The sequence below is a fragment of the Ascidia mentula genome, chromosome 4 (assembly GCF_947561715.1).
Source record: "Ascidia mentula chromosome 4, kaAscMent1.1, whole genome shotgun sequence".
Classification (NCBI taxonomy): Eukaryota; Metazoa; Chordata; class Ascidiacea; order Phlebobranchia; family Ascidiidae; genus Ascidia; species Ascidia mentula.
This window is the reverse complement of record NC_138569.1, coordinates 21,812,085-21,829,427: the sequence shown is the minus strand read 5'-3', so window position 1 is coordinate 21,829,427 and position 17,343 is coordinate 21,812,085. Positions and strand designations below refer to the sequence as shown.

The window sequence follows — 17,343 nt, the reverse complement described above, 5'->3', positions numbered from 1 at the left end:
TACTATGACGTAACACATCACGTGTTTGGACGATTTTATTTGTGTTTTTTAGGACAAAACATGATCTTCAGAGAAGCAGTTGGTAGGTTGGTTTGCCAATGCTAGGAAGAGCATTGCCGATGCAATTAGTTATGTGTATATACCGGTTAAAACCGGAAAAAACCTGTCATACATTTCCTATCTCTTGCACAGGCAATTAATTTTGTTAAGCAAAAAAGCAATGCTAGAATATTCATTAATATTTTTGTTATGTTTTTTGTTGTGGTTGTCTTAGATTTGCAACAAATGGTAGCATAAAGTAGTGATGAAACAGAAATTTGTTTTTTTAACACAGGAACGTTTCTTTGTCATTTACTGCTGAGTTAAGTTGTTTTATTTCTGCCTAGCTGCCAGTAAATTTGGCAAAATGATGAAAACAATCGCAATTCTGTTCATGTTAGGCACTCTCTGCAGTGGATACATGTAAGTTCACAGATATACTCCTTTTATGTGCTTATTTTTAGGAAGTAAAATTATGTATTATTGTCTAACTATACTTGTGAATTCATGATTTTAGTGGTCTTTATTTTTAAGTGTGAAGCTTCAGAGACACAAGACAGTTCGACAAGATATGAGGGGGAAAAAATCTGACATTACCAGATACCCAAACACAAAATATGTCAAGTTTGTGTCTGCAGCTGCTGGAAATGCACCAGAGCCCTTGACTAACTACTTGGATGTAAGATTTGTAAAATTGTACTTTCTGCTCACAATCATAAGAAAAGAAAACTTTGCAGGCCCAATATTATGGTGACATCACAATTGGAACACCAGGGCAAACTTTTACTGTTGTTTTTGATACTGCGTCTTCAAACTTGTGGGTTCCTTCGATCCAGTGTAAGATAACAGATATTGCTTGCTGTAAGTATTAATTACACACTGATTTTTTTTATATTGGGGTAAAATATTTATCTTTAAGTGATGCATAACAAGTATAATAGTGCTGCTTCATCAACTTATGTTGCTAATGGAACAACATTTTCTATTCAATTTGTGGGAAGTGGGAGTTTGAGTGGCTTCTGCAGCCAAGATGTTGTATCTGTAAGTTGAATGTTGTTATATTAATGATTATAGTAAACATAACCAATAACATGGTTGAATATTTTGTTTAGGTTGGGGGTGTTCAAAGCAAACATCAGATCTTTGCTGAGGTAACCAAAGAACCTGGTATCTTTGTTGGTGCAAAGTTTGATGGGATTTTGGGAATGGGATATCCTGAAAATTCTGCAAATGGAATTACTCCTGTGTTCAACCAAATGTTCAAACAAGGAACACTGGCAAAGAACCAGTTCTCATTTTTTCTAAATAGGTATAAGGCATAATGTATATACACATATATGCTACTTATTTTGTCTACAACCTGTAAGCAAGAAATTGCTTTGCTTACTATTAAAAAGCAACTCAACAAGAAAACTTTTGTTACCAGAAATATATCACAGAAGGAAGGTGGTGAGCTATACCTGGGAGGTGTGGACCCAGCAAGATTCACAGGAAATTTCAATTATCACAGCGTTGTCCAGAAGGTTACCAACCCTTCAAACATACTGATATTGTGAACTCAAGTTAACTTTTTAATTCAGGGATACTGGCAAATTGTCATGGATGGATTGTCTATTAGTGACAGTGCTGGCACCAAGGCTTGTGTAGGTGGTTGTCAAGCTATTGTTCATTCTGGCAATTCACTTCTTGCTGGACCTACAAAAGAAGTAGAGATGATCAATAAAGCTATTGGAGCCTTTCCAATAGTTGCCGGAGAAGTATCAAAATTTTAATTTTTCTGATGTTAAAAAGGCTATTCATATAGCTTAATAGTAAACTCTGTCAATTTTAGAATATGCATATTTCCATGGACATACTATTATAGACTTAACAAATACAAGTAAACTTACTTTCTGCTTTGCAGTATAACCTGGTGACCTGCTCCAGAATTCCATCAATGCCAAACGTTACCTTTACTTTGTCCGGCATAAAATATGTTCTTACTGCTGAGCAATATGTTATTAAGGTTCGTTTATCAAGCTACTATTCTTGTGCACATTTATTTTTCCAAATGTCGCTTTCAGTATTTTGGGAAAAAATGTTCGACCCCCAGTTCATGACTTTCACTGGCATTGTCATAATTACATGCTTCCATGTTAGAATAGATTACTGCAGATTGCATTGCATGTTTCCATGCTATTGGTTATATGTTGTGACAGCACCATCCTTTAAACAAAGTTGTTGTGGAACAGGAACCTACTGCTGGTGAGACTGTCTGCATCTCTGGGTTCATGGGTATTGACATTCCACCACCAAGAGGACCTTTGTGGATCCTGGGGGATGTCTTTATGAGGAATTACTACACAACATTCGATTTTGCCAATAATCGTGTTGGATTTGCCACAGTGGTACCAGATAAAAAATACCATGGTCCCAGTTAACTTGGCCAAATAGATTATGTGTATAGTGGCATTAACACACCAATAAAAAGTATTCATTTACTTGGCAAGTTTTTCATCACAAAATCCCTATTGAAATTTCTTCATCAATTCACTGTGTTTGCATTAAGTTCCCCATTTGTTCAGTGTAACTTTGCTTGAAACATATGACTTTCCAATAAATATACCTGATGGTTGTCATCGCATCTTAAAGTAAGGACTGTTTTTTTTTTTGTAATTTAGTAGAAGATTGAAAAGTTACTGCTGTGACATGCATGGTTATTGATCAGGATGACATGTGTGCCAAGTAAATGTCTAACAATCTGCATTTGATAACAATAAGCACATCTGTGTTTGTCTAGAAATGGATGGCAATCCTTGCTACACTGAGAACTAAGTTTTTGGTTGCCATTAAATTGAAAATCTTTCACAGCTTTATTTTCAATGAAAGAAAACCACGAATACCAAAATCCTCTTGAACACAATTAAACCCCAAATAGATTATGAGCCAATAAAATTAGCACCAAACAAACTATGCAGCAAAGGAAAGTTTTCTACAGCGAAGGAAAGTCAAAAATATTGGCTAAGTTTAAAGATGTTCCAGTTTTTGCAGGTTGATCAGATGTGATATTGAAATAATTGTCTGTATCCGAGGTTGTATTGTTATTAGGCGGAAGTGGGACAGAATTGGATGAAAACAAACTAGGAAAATCTTGGTCGGGATTTTGTGACTTGAAGCCTCTTTGCTTAACTGGTGGCTTGACAGGCGCAGGGTTGTGAACGTCTTCATGTTTAAGCTGAGGAACAACATCTGGTTCAATTATTTTACCCACGGTTAGTGTGGTTCCAGCATTTGTCTGAACCTTTGATGTCTTTGGCTTGCTCTTTTTAGGAAGCCCGGGAAAGTCATTGTTGTTGATCATAAAACCATTGCTTGAAGTAGGCTTGTCTGTAACTTCATGTTTCTTTTTAGCTTGTGGCTTTGGACCAAATCCAGGAGGTGCAGAAACAGCCTTTGTGGTGGCAGACAAACTAGGATAGTCAATCACTGCAAAAGAGTGCATGTTAGTTTCACTGACACAACCTTTTTGGGATGCTTTATGGAATGGTACACACTCAAAGCCAGGAGGAGCTGCAACAGGCTTTCCAAGTCCCAACATTGGAAAATCATCAACTAAATCCAGAGATTTAGGGTTATTTTGTGTGCTTTGTTGCTGTTTTTGACAGTCTGCTTGTGTTACCAGCTTCACATTGCTACCTTTTTCATCTGCAAAACTTGAATAACTTTCAACGTGTTTGTATTTACCTCGCCCAACCAGTAATGAATTTTCAGGGTTAAGTGTTGGAAAGTCATCATCCTCTTTACTTGCATAGTTCTTGGAATGATTTTCTGCTTTTTTGACTTTTTTTCCAGCTGCAGATGAAGATTTAACATCTTTGACAAAATCTGATGCTTTCATTTGCACCTTTCTTTGGGACTTCCCACTTTTAGAACCTGTTTTTGTTTGTCCTGAAGAAGTGGAGACCCAAGTGTTTATTTCATTACTTGTTTTTGTGTTTCCAAGCGATGGAAAGTCTTCTTCACTTAGATTTGGCTTCATAGAATTTGCAGACGTCCATTTTTGCTTGTGAGAAGTGTGTAGTTGATCTCCACCTGGTTTGTTTACTTCAAGATGACTCTGCTGGGGTGAGTGAGATTTCAAAGATGGAAATTCTTTCTCAGTTAAACCTGGTTTTTTAACATTTGGTCCCTTGGTCCATTTCAACAATGTGGAGGGTGCAGCACTGGCAGTAGGTTTGTTTGATTCAGAATTTCCTTCACTTTGATTCCCAAGCACGTTTCCAAGAGATGGGAAGTCAGCTGATGTATCAAATATTTTGTCATCTTCCTGTTCTTCCATGTCCTTTGTTTCAGTTCTTTTCTCTGACTTTGCTTCATTTTCTTTCATAGACAAAGCCATGGCTTTTTCCAAATCACTTTCACGCTCAAATGCTTTGGCATGTTCAGTTCTGTACCTCTGATTTCTTGATGAGTGAGCCTGACCTCTGGCGTGCCCACGACCTCTTGATGATTGCTGCTCACGCTTTGGGTACTGAAATCCCAAATCAATTTGACGATCCATCTTCTGTTGATGTTTGCTCTTGTTGTGATTGTGCACTGCTGCTTTGTGTGCTTTTAAATCTAGTTCAGAAGGAAAAACGCTAGTGAACTGTTGGTTTCTGCACTCATCAATTTCACACACAAAATGGTCCTTCTTGAAATGGCTGTGCAAGTCACGATAGCTTCCATAAAACTCATTGATGTCTGCTTGGTCACAAATATGGCAGTAATAGTGCTGCTTTCTGAGATGGCGAAACAACTGATCATCATCCAAGTATCTTTCTTCACAAAACTCACACAGTGGATGGCCACGATGAGAGGTGTCGTCTTCATCACCCATTCTTTTGTGTGTTGCTAGATCCTTACGGTTGTACACTTTGTATTCATTGCAAAAATTCTTGATATGTGTTAAGCAAATTTCACAATGAAACAAAGAATGATCCTTGCGTAAATGAGCTTTTGTCTGATTAAAGGTTTTATCTGGAGGTCGATCAGGACATATTGGACACCGATACTCTAGTATTTGTTTGTATTCTTTGATTATTTCCAGATTCTCAAAAAAATAGTTCACATTATTTTGAGTATCTTTAACTAGCTTTGATTGATTTAATTCTTTGAACGTTTTCTTCTCTTTGGTAAAAATAACTTTTAGTAAATCCTTACGACAAACGGGGCAAAATTTTTCCTCACAAAGCAGCCTCATTTTCATAGAGCATTTAATACAGATGTAGTGATCACAGTAACCCACAGCATAGGTTACTATATGGTTTGCGCAGACAACACAACTTCCGTCGTCATCACTCTCACTCAACCGTCTTCGCTGGGGTTTCTGTCTGGGTGTTTTCAGCTTTTGCTTGTGGATTCCTTTGCATGTTTCCATTTTCACAGACATTAAAGGAAAATTTGGTTTGAAGGTATGTTTAATTGTCTAGCCTGAGTAAATAACAAGGAAAATAATAGTAATTGACAAGGATCAATCACAAAATTAGCATCTTGTACTTATGTTGACGTAATTTATGTTTCTGGAAAAAATAGCCTATGCAACAAGTCCCAGATTGGAAAGTTTGTTATTTGCACGGATTCTTAAGAGACCACTGGCTAGGCCGCCTTGCAATCGATTTTTATATCTTAAAATCTTGACACAGATAGTTGACAAAATCTGATATCTTTTTGCTTTTCGATATGGTACGATCCAAATTTATTGTTTCTAAATTATACGTAAAACCGGCTTTTTATTTCACAGTTAAAATTATTGACAGAAAACAAAACTGATTTTCATTAAAGCAGACAAAACATAACTATATAACAGAAGGTAATTATCAAACAATTTAACAGTAGGCCAACCACTTCTTAGACCAAAATTTTAACAGCACCGTCGAAAATGATTCTCCCGTGTTACACTACATGTCAACGTCACAGACAGGAAAGTAAGTTCCACCACACGGGTAATTCCCGTTTTTGCCCATTGTTGCGCAATTATACAATTATTTTTTGTATTCCCCGGCAGGATTTATAAAAAGACCACAAACAAATCAGATAATTCCTAATTTCTGCAAATCACAATTTACATTAGAATCACAAGACTAAATTCTTTAAATGGGTCCATTGTATTTATCACACGATTTGTCATTCGAAAGTTATTCTAAAAAGACCAATAATTTATTTATATTGTACACCCATAAAAGTAATTTTACTTTTTTTGCGTTTGTTGTATTTAAATGTTGCAAAGAATTTTAATTAATTATCTATTTCTTGGATGTTAAACCGACTTACCTTCATTTTTGTTTTGTAATGGTAAACAAACCGCAACATTAAACTCGAAAACAAATTGCAAACAAAATAGTGAAAAACCCACACATAAAAATATAAAATAACATGTGTTTTCGTGTGTTATATTATGGCTGATGGGATTTATACATTAAAGTCGAAGAGGAATTTCCACATGTTTCAGGAAGAGGTTGGCGGTAAATCAAGATTTTGATTAAAATACAGGCAAAAAGAGCATTTGTATTTATGCGAGCAACATAAATCATTTCAGTTAATTATGGCTGTTTTTTGAAGACCTTCTTCAGTGTTGAATATTGTGCTTAATTGCTCGCTTTTGTAAATCTTTAAAACGTTATGGCGGGTGTCGGTGATGCCGATTTGCAAGAAGTTGTTTCCAAGGAGGAAACAGAAGAGAAGGCAGATGGAGCCGAAGATGTTGTCCCTGCTCTGCCCTCTGGTAATATTAGTTTTGCTCATTTCATGTCCTTTACCTAGCATCGATTTTGAAGTAGGAAAGTATTATGTCGACTTTTGTTCGTCAAAAATCAACTGACAACTGATTTTCAGTAATTGAAAAAGTTTAAATAAAAGTGTGATTTTCTTTCAATTTGTTGTCTTCAGCAAGTCAAATAACATCTGAAATGATGCAAAATCCTCAAGTGTTGGCAGCCCTTCAACAGCGATTAGAAGGCATTGTCGGATCACCATCAGGGTATATGGAAAGGTAGAAGTCAGAAATGTGTATTTGTTTTGCTGTTTGTATGTTGTTTTGTAAAAGCCCATCCTTAAATTCAAACAGCTGGCTCATAATTCATATATTTTGTCAGAGGATTCCTCTGGTAATTATTTAGCTCTTTGATGCTTTTTATACAAACTTATTGCGGATTTAGGTAGTTGCTAGTTCCTTGGTGAAAGTGTGCTTGTGCTTTAAATCACTTTATTTACAATATAATTTTTTTGGGGGTAAGATTGTAAAAACCATAATAATACAGTGAAGTTTTTACTCTTCTTATTTTAGTCTTCCAAAAGTAATAAAGCGCCGTGTGCATGCATTGAAAAATCTACAAGTTGAGTCGACCAAAATTGAAGCCCAATTCTATGAAGAAGTTCATGAGTTGGAACGAAAATATAGTGAAATGTACAAACCACTGTTTGTGAAGGTTAGTTGATGTTATCAAGGTTTGTAGTTCTCAATATGTGAGGAAACCTTAATGTTTGCATGTTGTTTGATGTTTTTTTTGTTCCCATACTAATTTACGTATATATATATAAGTTATGTTTTTCTGAACAAAAGTATTTTACTCGTCAGAGACATGAAATTGTGAATGGAGAATATGAGCCGACAGATGGCGAGTGTGAATGGGAGAGTGACAGCGAAGAGGATGGTGAGAAGAAAGATGGTGCAAATGATGAGGTTAATGCACTTGCTGTACGTATCTATATGCTTCACCCTAAATCATTAATGCTGTGTAATGAATAAAGATCACTTTAAAATGAAGATTTTATTGTTTGATGTAACAACCAATTTTAAACAGTTTGTTTCTTTTTAAAAAAAAAATGTTTTTGCAAATAATTTTTGTAACCTTTCACAACAGATTTATTCTAGCTACATGTGATGTGTTACACCAATGTAGCCAAGTGTGCTGTGCCATCCTTATTTCTAAAATTATCTATTTTTTGGTCAACATGTTCAATTTTTTAATGGTATTGGTCAAATTTCTATCACTGTCACATGCTGTTTTCAGTCAGCCCCATTTTCAACTCCAGATCCATGGCAACCCTGGCTAAAACCTAACTTAAATAATATTTAGTGTCGCTGCAGTGTTAGTAGGTCATTAAAGTTTTTTACTTTGAAGGCATCAATTCTCAGAGTAAAGTTTGCATAAAAATTTGCATGGCAGTGTCACTGAACTGTTTACACAGCTGTTGCATGAAAATACTCAAGTTTTATTGCTGGAAAAATTTACTTTTAATTTTTTCTTCAGGAAAATGTTGAAACGAAGGTGAAAGTGGAAAATGAAACAGACGAAGGTATGTTCAGATAATCTGATAAATAGCTCTTTGAACTTAAAGATCATTTTGGTTTGAACTCTTGATAGTTGAAAGGTAAAGAAATATTAACTCTGCAAATTTTTAGAAGCGGCTAAAGGTGTTCCTGAATTTTGGTTGACAATCCTCAAGAATATTTCCCTGTTCCATGACATGGTGCAAGAACACGATGAGCCGATTCTTTCAAAACTATTGGATATAAGAGTTATTTTCTCTAAACCAGAAGAACCTATGGTAATTTTTTGAAACAATTTTAAATATATTGTTAAAAGAGTAGAAGATGTGATTATTGTAAACATGACTCCCAACCTTTGATTCAGAATTATTTTATTTTGCAGGGATTCACACTGGAATTTGTTTTCGGCACCAATCCATATTTTTCAAATAATATTTTATCAAAGTATTATAAACTACAATCACAACCTGACGAAAAAGATCCATTTTCATTTGAAGGACCTGAAATTGTCAGTTGCACAGGGTAAGGGAGTGATTATGTAATAGAATTAATAAATAATGGAAAACTTGGTATCATTGATGAAAATTCATTTCTGATTAACTCAAGCAAAAAATAAATAAGTTTACAAATGTTATGAAAAATGTGCATTGTAAAGATATCATGTGCATACAGTATGTTACCATGTAGCTTGTTTGGTTTACTGGAGGAAATGTCAATCCAGCCATTATAGTTCTGGAGTGTTGTGTGGTCTCTGTCATCATTACACTGGGGAATATACAAACAGCAAATGCTTTAATTCATATATGATGCAACTGTTTAAAAATATAGATTACGTAATGGGAAAAATTTGGGTATATACAGTCTGTATTTGTCTCTTGAGTAGATAAATGTAGTGTTGGCAATTTATCATTGATTAAAATATATATTGTGTCATTTTTCTTGTGACTATTATCCATTTTTGCCATATTGTTGCCCACAAAAAATTATTGATTTTTATTCAGTTGAAAAAAATTGGCAAAGTGGTTTCATGTGGGCATAATTTTCAACACATACACTTGTTAACACTGAAGTAGTTTTGTGCTTTAAGACCATATGGGACTGGGTAGGTGTGTAACATAACCTGTATTGTATTTGTTGTTACTGGAACTTCCTACTTATGAAGGCCAAATTCACTAATGAACATTGCAAATTAACCAGGTGCAAAATTGACTGGGTCAAAGGTAAGAATGTGACCGTGAAGACGATCAAGAAAAAGCAGAAACACAAGGGAAGGGGAACTGTTAGGACGGTGACGAAACAAGTTCCAAATGATTCTTTCTTCAATTTCTTTTCACCTCCTGAAGGTAGAGAATGAATTATGTATGCTAACATCACATTCATCTTGTTCTGGCCTCTGGGCAATTATCTTGGACACAGTTAGTCCACTATATTGTTGTATAAGTGCTGAGCAAAGAAAAGTGACTTTTCATGGTGTGCATTCTTTCACACATATTTTCTTGTTTGTCAAATATAGGCTGGTATTTGTAGTTTTCATAACTTTTTTGTTTGAACTGCGCTATATGAAAGTCACTGATTCAATTTAGTAACGATTTTTCACACAAAATAATATAGCGTATGTTCAGTATAATGTGTTGTTTTTGCAAACAAATTATGGCCAATAAACTAATAAAAATAAATCTATTCTATTTTATTTCAGTTCCAGTTGATGATACAGAGATGGTATGTATGTTACGAAAGTTTAAATTGTCTTTTAGGTTTAAATCCTAACTGTAGCCTATTGTATTGAGAAAGTGTTATGCCGCGAATAGGAACTGTAATTATTAGTTGTTATCTCCCAACATTGTATTAACCCAAACTATTCCTGCAAGGGCCAAAGTTTTTCGACCCGTAATTTAAAGGTGGGATTTATTTTAAAAAAATTTCTGAAATTAAAAGGATTCAGACACGGAAGCTTTACTTGCAAGCGATTTCGAGATCGGACATTTGCTACGAGATCGAATTGTTCCAAGAGCTGTCCTGTATTTCACTGGAGAAGCAAATGATGAGGAAGATTATGAGGAAGAGGAGGAGGAAGAGGATGACGATGAAGCAGGAGGGGTGAGTTTAGAATATTTACAACGAGTCAATAAGTCTGTACCTCAGACACAATCAAGTAGTTCTTTAGTTTGTTTGTTAACAGTAGATTTTCTGAAACCCCTATTTGAATTATTTTTGCAGTTCAACATTGGTGGCTCGGGGGAAGAATCCGACTCTGCAAACGACTCGGACTATGATCCAGAGGTTGTTTTTCATAAAAAATTTTACTTTCACTCTTTTAAATTGTACAAACCTATGTTTGTTGCCAACCATTAATATCTGCGTCAAGTTGGCAAATATTGTCTTGCTAATAACTCTTTGTAATTGCTATGATTATTTCAAAATTTTAAAGCATTTTACAACACAGAATGTAATTTTACACTTTGTTGTTTAAAGAAAGACCCCAAGAAAAAGGAGACGCCCCAGGAGTGCAAACAACAATAAAGACAATTTAATTTAACATCAAACTTTCATAATAAACCAAGGATAGCTTCTCAGTGCGGACTATCGTCACACTGTACAATGGAAACAGAGTTGGACATCACAACCGACTGCAATGTAGTATTTTTATTGACCCCATGAGGTGAACACAAATTGTCAGTGGGACAATGTCGTTTTCCTTGCACCATCCTATTTTTTATACACAATCGTTTCCATTAACTCAACCTTGCCTTAAAAGGAGAAAGTGAAAACTGCCGTTGTTAAGTTTTTGTTGTGAATCTTGATGCTGCCTGTTTGGGAATGTGAATACAGTTTCGTGTTAGAGTTTCACATCAGAGAAATAAGACTGACATAGTAATTTGGAATTAAAAGGTTGTGCATGTGATTCCAGAAAATGTTTCACAGGAAGGGTTTGCCTGACATTTCTGTGTTCTACTATCAACAATTGCAGCTTTTTGCAAATGAAAAAATTATATTTCACAATACTGGTGAAGGTTTCAAAAAGGAGAAAAGGTCCCCCCCCTTAGGGATACACAAAAAATTTTGCAGCATAGTAGGCAACAGGTTTTGGTGTAAGGATCTTATAACTTGTAGGGACCTTCATCCCTCACTTAATTGGTAATTTACTGAAATAGGGAGATGTCTGCATGTAGTTTGTCCAAAACAAATTACAAGAGTTCACCACTAAAAGCATTATTATACGTTCACACTATCCTGTAACTTAGAACATTATTTTATTTCTTTGTTGAGGATATTTATGTCAAAACCACACACCAGATTTGTTTTGTCAAGATAGTTTTAAATCTGATGCAACTTCTACTTCCAGATAGATTTTTTTCCAGAAAAAAATCTGCAGTTTGGTAGTGCACAGAATATATCTGCATGATTACCAAGCAAAAGCTACAGTCACGCAGTTCATCATATGGAAAAAACCTATCAAAACAAGCGAATAACTGTTGTTTATTTAGCAGTTTAAAACAGATAAAATATGTACAAAAGAAAGCATCAAAAATAATTCCCACAACACTGAAAAAGCGCAGTAAAATTTTCCATTTGGAAGATTGTCCACCAAAGGACTGGAAAAGTAAAAAAAAACGAAGTTCATTTCCCAGTGGCCGGAATTCAAAATTTTGAAGTTATATGTTTACATCCGATTAACTCTACTCGATGTGCCACTTAGATACTGTCTGGAATTTGATAGTTGCCTTTTCTTCACAGACTTTTTAAGAGGAATTGGAGTTGCACAGTTTTCAGGGTCAATATTTTCCTTGTTGTCATCACTGTCATAGCAAGTGTGACGAGGGGAGCCATCATAGACAAAGTCCAATTTCTTATAATGAGACTTAACACAATGTTGCTTGTCTATGTGTATTGAATTGAGACTGCTTGCAAGTGATGCTTGTGGTGATTGATCAGATTTCTCTTTACCCTTCGTTTTCTCTTTGCATTTAGTGCTTTTTGTTTGGGCCCTTTTCTTGCTTGTTCTGTTATCATGCTTGGCAAGTTGTATATCAGGTGACACCTAAGTAGTAAACGGAAAAATATTTGTCACAAACAGACATCCATACAGTAAAAGAAGAGTTATAAACTAAATTTCCAACTAACTTAAGAACAACTACACATATCCTGTCATATAATCCATATAACCATTAAAATGACACTTGAAGGTTTACTTTATATGACAAAACCATTTACCCATTTGACACTCTCATTGCAAGAAACAACTTTTGCCGTGCATGGGTTTAAACTCCTCATCTTTGGTGATCCATACTCATGGACTTGTCCGGTATTCCCAATCTCTCCCAGAGCCAATGGAGCTTTATGAGTGCTTTTCACTCTTGGCATAATAATGTTTTTTTTTACACGCGTTTTGGAAGTTGACATAGATTTCTTCCGACTGAAGAGTAAAAATACAAAATGAAATACATTCTATATTGGTCAGTAACAGGGCAGCCCCAATATACCCAAAGCGTCTTATAACATGAACTAGCACAAACAAATGTGGCTGCTCGCGGGTACAGTTCATTTAATTCGGAATATACGTTTGCAGTAAAACATACGCAATAATTACAAATACACACACTTTATTTCATCAAATTTCTAGCCGTTCGATTACATTATTGTTCTTCGCTTCACTTTTACAAAGCGTTTTCTGATTTGTTGTTTTCAAGTTTCGCGGCCCAACGGCGTGTCTACTCAAGCGAAACGGTGGTGACGCACGAACTCGTGACGTACTTTACGGGAAATGACGCAAATGATCGAAATTACGGATAAAGAGAAAAGGACACGCGACACTTTGAATAACAAACTTTTAGTCATCCAAATAAAAATTATTTTTATGATTGCCGAATTTAAATTATGTCGACCGTTCTATATCAAGGCAAGGAAATATTGTTGTCCATTGAAAATTATTTCAATTAGCGTCCTTTACGTTTTGTTTCTGACGTGCTTGCGTTGATGTTGTCTTAGATTCAAGCGCCCAACCCATATACCCAGAAGAAAACCTGATCAGGATATCTTGTGTTTTAAAAAAATGTTAAATGCAAGCGTTTTCCACCGTTTACCAACATTAGCCCATTTGTGCGACTTTTCTATGTCGGGAGACATATAACCCCTGGGAAATATCGCACAAACCACATTGGTACGCATGTTCCTACTGTAACACAATGGCTATATGAAGATATTCTGCATCAAGTTAATAAGTTACATATGTGGATATTTTCAAACCCACATTTGCAAACAGGGGCCTATACTGACGCTTATTCGGTATGTAAAAATTCACCCACTCATTGGGGCAAGGAATGTACCACAACACGTGATTCGCATTATGCCGGGTCCGAATACATTTTCATAATGGTCATAAAAAAACTTCCACTAAAGAACTTGTTTTTTCCCTAGTTCTACTTCAGTGTCCTCATTCGTGCGTACGCGATATAAATTTGTTTCTTGTTTATCTTTTTTTCGTGCAAAAACCCCGAGGACAATATGCAAGATAAAAAGCGCAGTTTCAAAATTCAAGTATTAGAATGTGGCCAAGCACATATCCATAATTACGGTGCATTTGAGTTTTGTCCAAATGATATTATACGAAGGGCTAACACGAAAGAGGAGTTGTGGTGGCTTTTTTGTGGCGGAAGTGTCTCTCGGCAAAGGAATCACAAATTAATACGTGCGGTTATAGCACTGTTAGGCCTATATGGTGGACTACGTTATAACTGAAATAGAAAATTAGTAATACATAATATGTATTAACATGGGGTAACCTATACGACCACTACCCATCCATCAATTATATGTTGTGAGTTCCAACGACGTATGTTGACCGATATGAAGCATGTAGAGTGTGTTTGGTCATTTACAAATGTAAACCTTGTACCACAGTTTTAGATTCTATCATGAAGAAAATATTGTGTGAGAGCACACAACTTATCCGACCCGTTTGTTAACCAAGAAGCTTAACACTTTATTCTGCAGCCTTTTAGTGCGACTGTGGATCGTGTGGATTCGCCAGGATCTGGTTTCAGTCCTTACGTGTGCGAACTTGCCGACTATGTAGACATAATTAAACTAAGCACCAGTTTCGATTGGTTTATTTCATGCATCACCGCAAGCCTGCGAAAAACACAGCGGTGCAACAACAACAAAAATAATGTGAATTACTCAAGACAACAAAAATGACTCGAAAATAAAGGAGATATCGCAAAAGTTTTTCTATGCCAGGAAAATATGAGACAATCGTCCCCCATCATTGGATAAAAACCTGAAGTTAAACTTTGATGAAATGCTTCATAACCTAAAATATGCGATCGTAGGCGGGATCGGTTGGCTGTTGTCGCGCTGGTCCAGCAGGAGGATGTCTAGCGTGGTGGTGGTGACCCGATGGGTTGGCGTTGCTGGGTCTCCGTGGAGGAGCAAGATACTCAAACATAGAAGTTTTGTGTTGTGAGAGCATGTTTAATAGCTCACACGGGAGTGGCTCGGTCCAGAAGAAGTCGTGGTTTAAAGCTTCGTCGGAGTCAATCCTGTGCTTGGGGTCGAGGCTGAGAAGTTTGTCAATCAGATCAAGGGCGTATTGGTCTTTCACATAGGGCTTGAGTCGCTCCTTGACTTTGCGCTTCTGTCCTTGGGGAAGTTCGAGTTTGTGGTAAAGGTCGTACTTGTCGACGTCGGTCCACACTTGGGGTGTGATCGACCCACAGAGCTGACTGATCAGAGTAAGCTGCTGTTGTTCCGTGTGACCCTGCAGTGATAAAATAAAAGATGTGTTGGCCGTAACTTGTAGTGTGTATTTTGGTTACAGAAACAGTTCGTGCATACAATTTATGCATTCCTAAAACACAGACCTTTCTGGTTGGCCTGTCAGTTTAAAGGCTAGTTCAAAAGCCTGGCGTGACAATCACCAGCTGCACTGATGAGAACTTGTTATACGTGGAAACAGCATAAACTGTCTTTAGCTCAATGATTATATTAGAGGCTCTTTCATCTCTATTTATAACCTTTGTTGGTTAAAAAACAACTTTAATGTTGCATTGTATACTACAAGTACAAGTTAGCACCTGCATAACTGGAGTCCGAGTCCACATCTCCGTCATTATACATCCCGCCCCCCACAAATCGATGGGTGGGCCGTAATCCCTGTCGCCTAGCAACAACTCAGGGGGTCGATACCAAAGTGTGACCACACGGTTGGTGTATCTGTTTGCCTGGCCTGTCTTTGCATAGCTAAATGCTCTGTAAAGGAACTCATTCGTTCTTAAGGTGGAATGACTAATTCAATGTTACTCATGTTTAATGTTCATTATACATTGGAATCTGTTTACCATATATTGCTACTACACTTTTGGTCAAAGAAATTTGCATTTTTTTCTTTTTCACAAAGCTTGGTTTGGATAATATGGAAAGCAAACCTTGTTGAGAGATTTACTACAACAGAAGAGTAAACTGCATTATCATGTTGTATCTTTCACAAGCTGTAGTAAATACCTGGCCAGTCCAAAATCAGCCAGTTTAAGAACTCCATTCTTGGTTATGAGAATATTTGCAGCTTTCATATCTCTGTGTAGGATCTTGTTCCGGTGAATATAAAATAAACCTTCCAATAGTTGCAACATCACCTGAAACATTAGCCTTTGTTCCTTATTATGCATTTCCATTAAGTAAATGTCTTTCAGTGAGAAAGCCAATGTTAAGATGCAGGACATGATAACCAAACATTTTAAACACAACTACTGTTTCAACAGTAGCACTAAAGATGAAACACATCATGCTAGCTTTGGCTTTCCTAATTCGAAGAGGTAAGTTCGAATTTTTTTTGCACCGGAATAATTTTTTTCCAAATGTATTTACTTCACCTATTTTATATTTTCATGCATACCTTTTTAATTTCTCCAAGTGTAAATTTTACCACGGCGTTACTCAACAATCCGGCTAAATCATGAGCACAAAACTCAAACACAAGATAAATAGACCCCTTGCATCTGAAAATAATTTCTTAAAGCGCAATTATTCACAATCAAGACATTCCTTACCGGTTATACTGTGTTGGTTTGGTGCGGCATATCTCTATCAAGTCAACAACATTTTCATGTCTCAGGAGTTGCAGGATTTTAATCTCACGCAGCGCGGTGATGGGAAACTATTTCAACATGGGATTTTAACTCAGTTTGTTGCAACTTATTGCCTTCTACTTACTCCTTCTTTCTCATTTTCCATGATCACTTTCTTCAGTGCAACAAGACGACCAGATTTTCTGTCTCGTGCCTTGAAAACCTCCCTGTAGATGTAGAACAACTTGGAGGTTGTAAAAGATTTAGAAAATTATGTTCAATACAAAACAAGAAATTGTAAGCTGTGCATCTGGTGATTATTGACGGTTTTGCAAGCTAACTGATTAAATAAAGACGATTCCAATCCACTGATCACTACTGGTTCACGGCTTTTACACAATGAAATGCAGACAGTTGTGCACCCTATTTCAATCAAAAAGCTTTTACTGGAAACTGAATATGTTCCAGATAGTCTACTAGCCAGCTTTATCATTCTAGACAGTGTGAACTGTCTACAGCTTACTGATATGTGTTGCTTATTTGCTTTTAAAAGACAAGAATTCCTGAGAAATATTTTTGCTTTAACAAATAAACTGCCGTCTCTCTTGGTACTAATAAGTGACAAATGGAGTGGAATACAATTTGCATCAAGGATGAACAAATAGGGTTTAGACACTTACCCAAACGTTCCTTGTCCAATTTTTGTGATTCGTTCATACTTTGCAACATCGTGACAGAATGGAAAGTCAATTGTTGATTCCACTTGTTTGGACATATTTTAAATTATTATTACAAATTCATGTTAAGTTAAGTGTTCTACTTTTCACAACCCTACAAGCAAAAACAGAGGGTTTGGTATAGGTGTTGAAAAGGTCCACGCTTGAAACACAGAAGAGGTAATATACTAAATGCACTGAAATAACATTATGAATGCTTCAATAGATTGATTCA

General features: G+C 36.1%; 5 protein-coding genes across 6 annotated transcripts; 2 read left to right on the top strand and 3 right to left on the bottom strand.

Moving 5' to 3' along the window:
• The first annotated feature begins 58 nt into the window (after positions 1–58).
• On the top strand, positions 59–2,663 carry LOC145897658 (cathepsin D-like). Its single transcript, XM_082986049.1, has 9 exons — positions 59–462; positions 574–718; positions 777–900; positions 959–1,080; positions 1,152–1,348; positions 1,466–1,562; positions 1,620–1,796; positions 1,943–2,044; positions 2,271–2,663. The coding sequence occupies exons 1-9, from the start codon at positions 407–409 to the stop codon at positions 2,457–2,459; spliced, it is 1,209 nt and encodes a 402-aa protein (XP_082842175.1). The 5' UTR covers positions 59–406; the 3' UTR covers positions 2,460–2,663.
• A 216-nt stretch (positions 2,664–2,879) lies between these two features.
• LOC145897642 (uncharacterized) lies at positions 2,880–5,486 on the bottom strand. Its single transcript, XM_082986027.1, has 2 exons — positions 3,763–5,486; positions 2,880–3,504 (listed from the first exon to the last, which is right to left on the bottom strand). Exons 1-2 carry the CDS (start codon positions 5,447–5,449, stop codon positions 3,011–3,013), a joined length of 2,181 nt encoding a protein of 726 aa, XP_082842153.1. The 5' UTR covers positions 5,450–5,486; the 3' UTR covers positions 2,880–3,010.
• Positions 5,487–6,586: 1,100 nt separating this feature from the next.
• Positions 6,587–11,176, top strand: LOC145897657 (nucleosome assembly protein 1-like 1). 2 transcript variants are annotated; one of them, XM_082986048.1, is made up of 12 exons: positions 6,587–6,781; positions 6,946–7,048; positions 7,343–7,484; positions 7,634–7,738; positions 8,310–8,355; positions 8,462–8,607; positions 8,712–8,851; positions 9,527–9,672; positions 10,026–10,048; positions 10,265–10,426; positions 10,547–10,609; positions 10,802–11,176. In XM_082986048.1, exons 1-12 carry the CDS (start codon positions 6,679–6,681, stop codon positions 10,847–10,849), a joined length of 1,227 nt encoding a protein of 408 aa, XP_082842174.1. In that variant the 5' UTR covers positions 6,587–6,678; the 3' UTR covers positions 10,850–11,176. The 2 variants fall into 2 exon arrangements, with proteins under 2 accessions (XP_082842174.1, XP_082842173.1); XM_082986047.1 differs by having other exon boundaries at positions 7,634–7,753.
• Positions 11,177–11,788: 612 nt separating this feature from the next.
• On the bottom strand, positions 11,789–12,974 carry LOC145897669 (uncharacterized). The gene is made up of 2 exons (XM_082986059.1): positions 12,542–12,974; positions 11,789–12,368 (listed from the first exon to the last, which is right to left on the bottom strand). Exons 1-2 carry the CDS (start codon positions 12,728–12,730, stop codon positions 11,991–11,993), a joined length of 567 nt encoding a protein of 188 aa, XP_082842185.1. The 5' UTR covers positions 12,731–12,974; the 3' UTR covers positions 11,789–11,990.
• A 1,444-nt stretch (positions 12,975–14,418) lies between these two features.
• LOC145897665 (cyclin-dependent kinase 9-like) lies at positions 14,419–17,331 on the bottom strand. Its single transcript, XM_082986055.1, has 7 exons — positions 17,073–17,331; positions 16,538–16,619; positions 16,375–16,481; positions 16,221–16,323; positions 15,830–15,960; positions 15,403–15,577; positions 14,419–15,086 (listed from the first exon to the last, which is right to left on the bottom strand). Exons 1-7 carry the CDS (start codon positions 17,165–17,167, stop codon positions 14,640–14,642), a joined length of 1,140 nt encoding a protein of 379 aa, XP_082842181.1. The 5' UTR covers positions 17,168–17,331; the 3' UTR covers positions 14,419–14,639.
• Between the last annotated feature and the right edge of the window lie 12 nt (positions 17,332–17,343).

Coding starts and splice junctions, on each gene's coding strand:
- LOC145897657 (XM_082986047.1), top strand. CDS start 6,679: ATGGCGGGTGTCGGTGATGCCGATTTGCAAGAAGTTGTTTCCAAGGAG. Junction 6,782..6,945: donor TGTCCCTGCTCTGCCCTCTG/GTAATATTAGTT, acceptor TGTTGTCTTCAG/CAAGTCAAATAACATCTGAA. Junction 9,673..10,025: donor TTTCTTTTCACCTCCTGAAG/GTAGAGAATGAA, acceptor ATTTTATTTCAG/TTCCAGTTGATGATACAGAG.
- LOC145897665 (XM_082986055.1), bottom strand. CDS start 17,167: ATGTCCAAACAAGTGGAATCAACAATTGACTTTCCATTCTGTCACGAT. Junction 16,620..17,072: donor ATTGGACAAGGAACGTTTGG/GTAAGTGTCTAA, acceptor CTACATCTACAG/GGAGGTTTTCAAGGCACGAG. Junction 16,324..16,374: donor AAACCAACACAGTATAACCG/GTAAGGAATGTC, acceptor AATTATTTTCAG/ATGCAAGGGGTCTATTTATC.
- LOC145897669 (XM_082986059.1), bottom strand. CDS start 12,730: ATGTCAACTTCCAAAACGCGTGTAAAAAAAAACATTATTATGCCAAGA. Junction 12,369..12,541: donor GCAATGAGAGTGTCAAATGG/GTAAATGGTTTT, acceptor TTTACTACTTAG/GTGTCACCTGATATACAACT.
- LOC145897642 (XM_082986027.1), bottom strand. CDS start 5,449: ATGTCTGTGAAAATGGAAACATGCAAAGGAATCCACAAGCAAAAGCTG. Junction 3,505..3,762: donor TTCATTACTGGTTGGGCGAG/GTAAATACAAAC, acceptor ACTCTTTTGCAG/TGATTGACTATCCTAGTTTG.
- LOC145897658 (XM_082986049.1), top strand. CDS start 407: ATGATGAAAACAATCGCAATTCTGTTCATGTTAGGCACTCTCTGCAGT. Junction 463..573: donor ACTCTCTGCAGTGGATACAT/GTAAGTTCACAG, acceptor TTTATTTTTAAG/TGTGAAGCTTCAGAGACACA. Junction 901..958: donor GATAACAGATATTGCTTGCT/GTAAGTATTAAT, acceptor TTTATCTTTAAG/TGATGCATAACAAGTATAAT.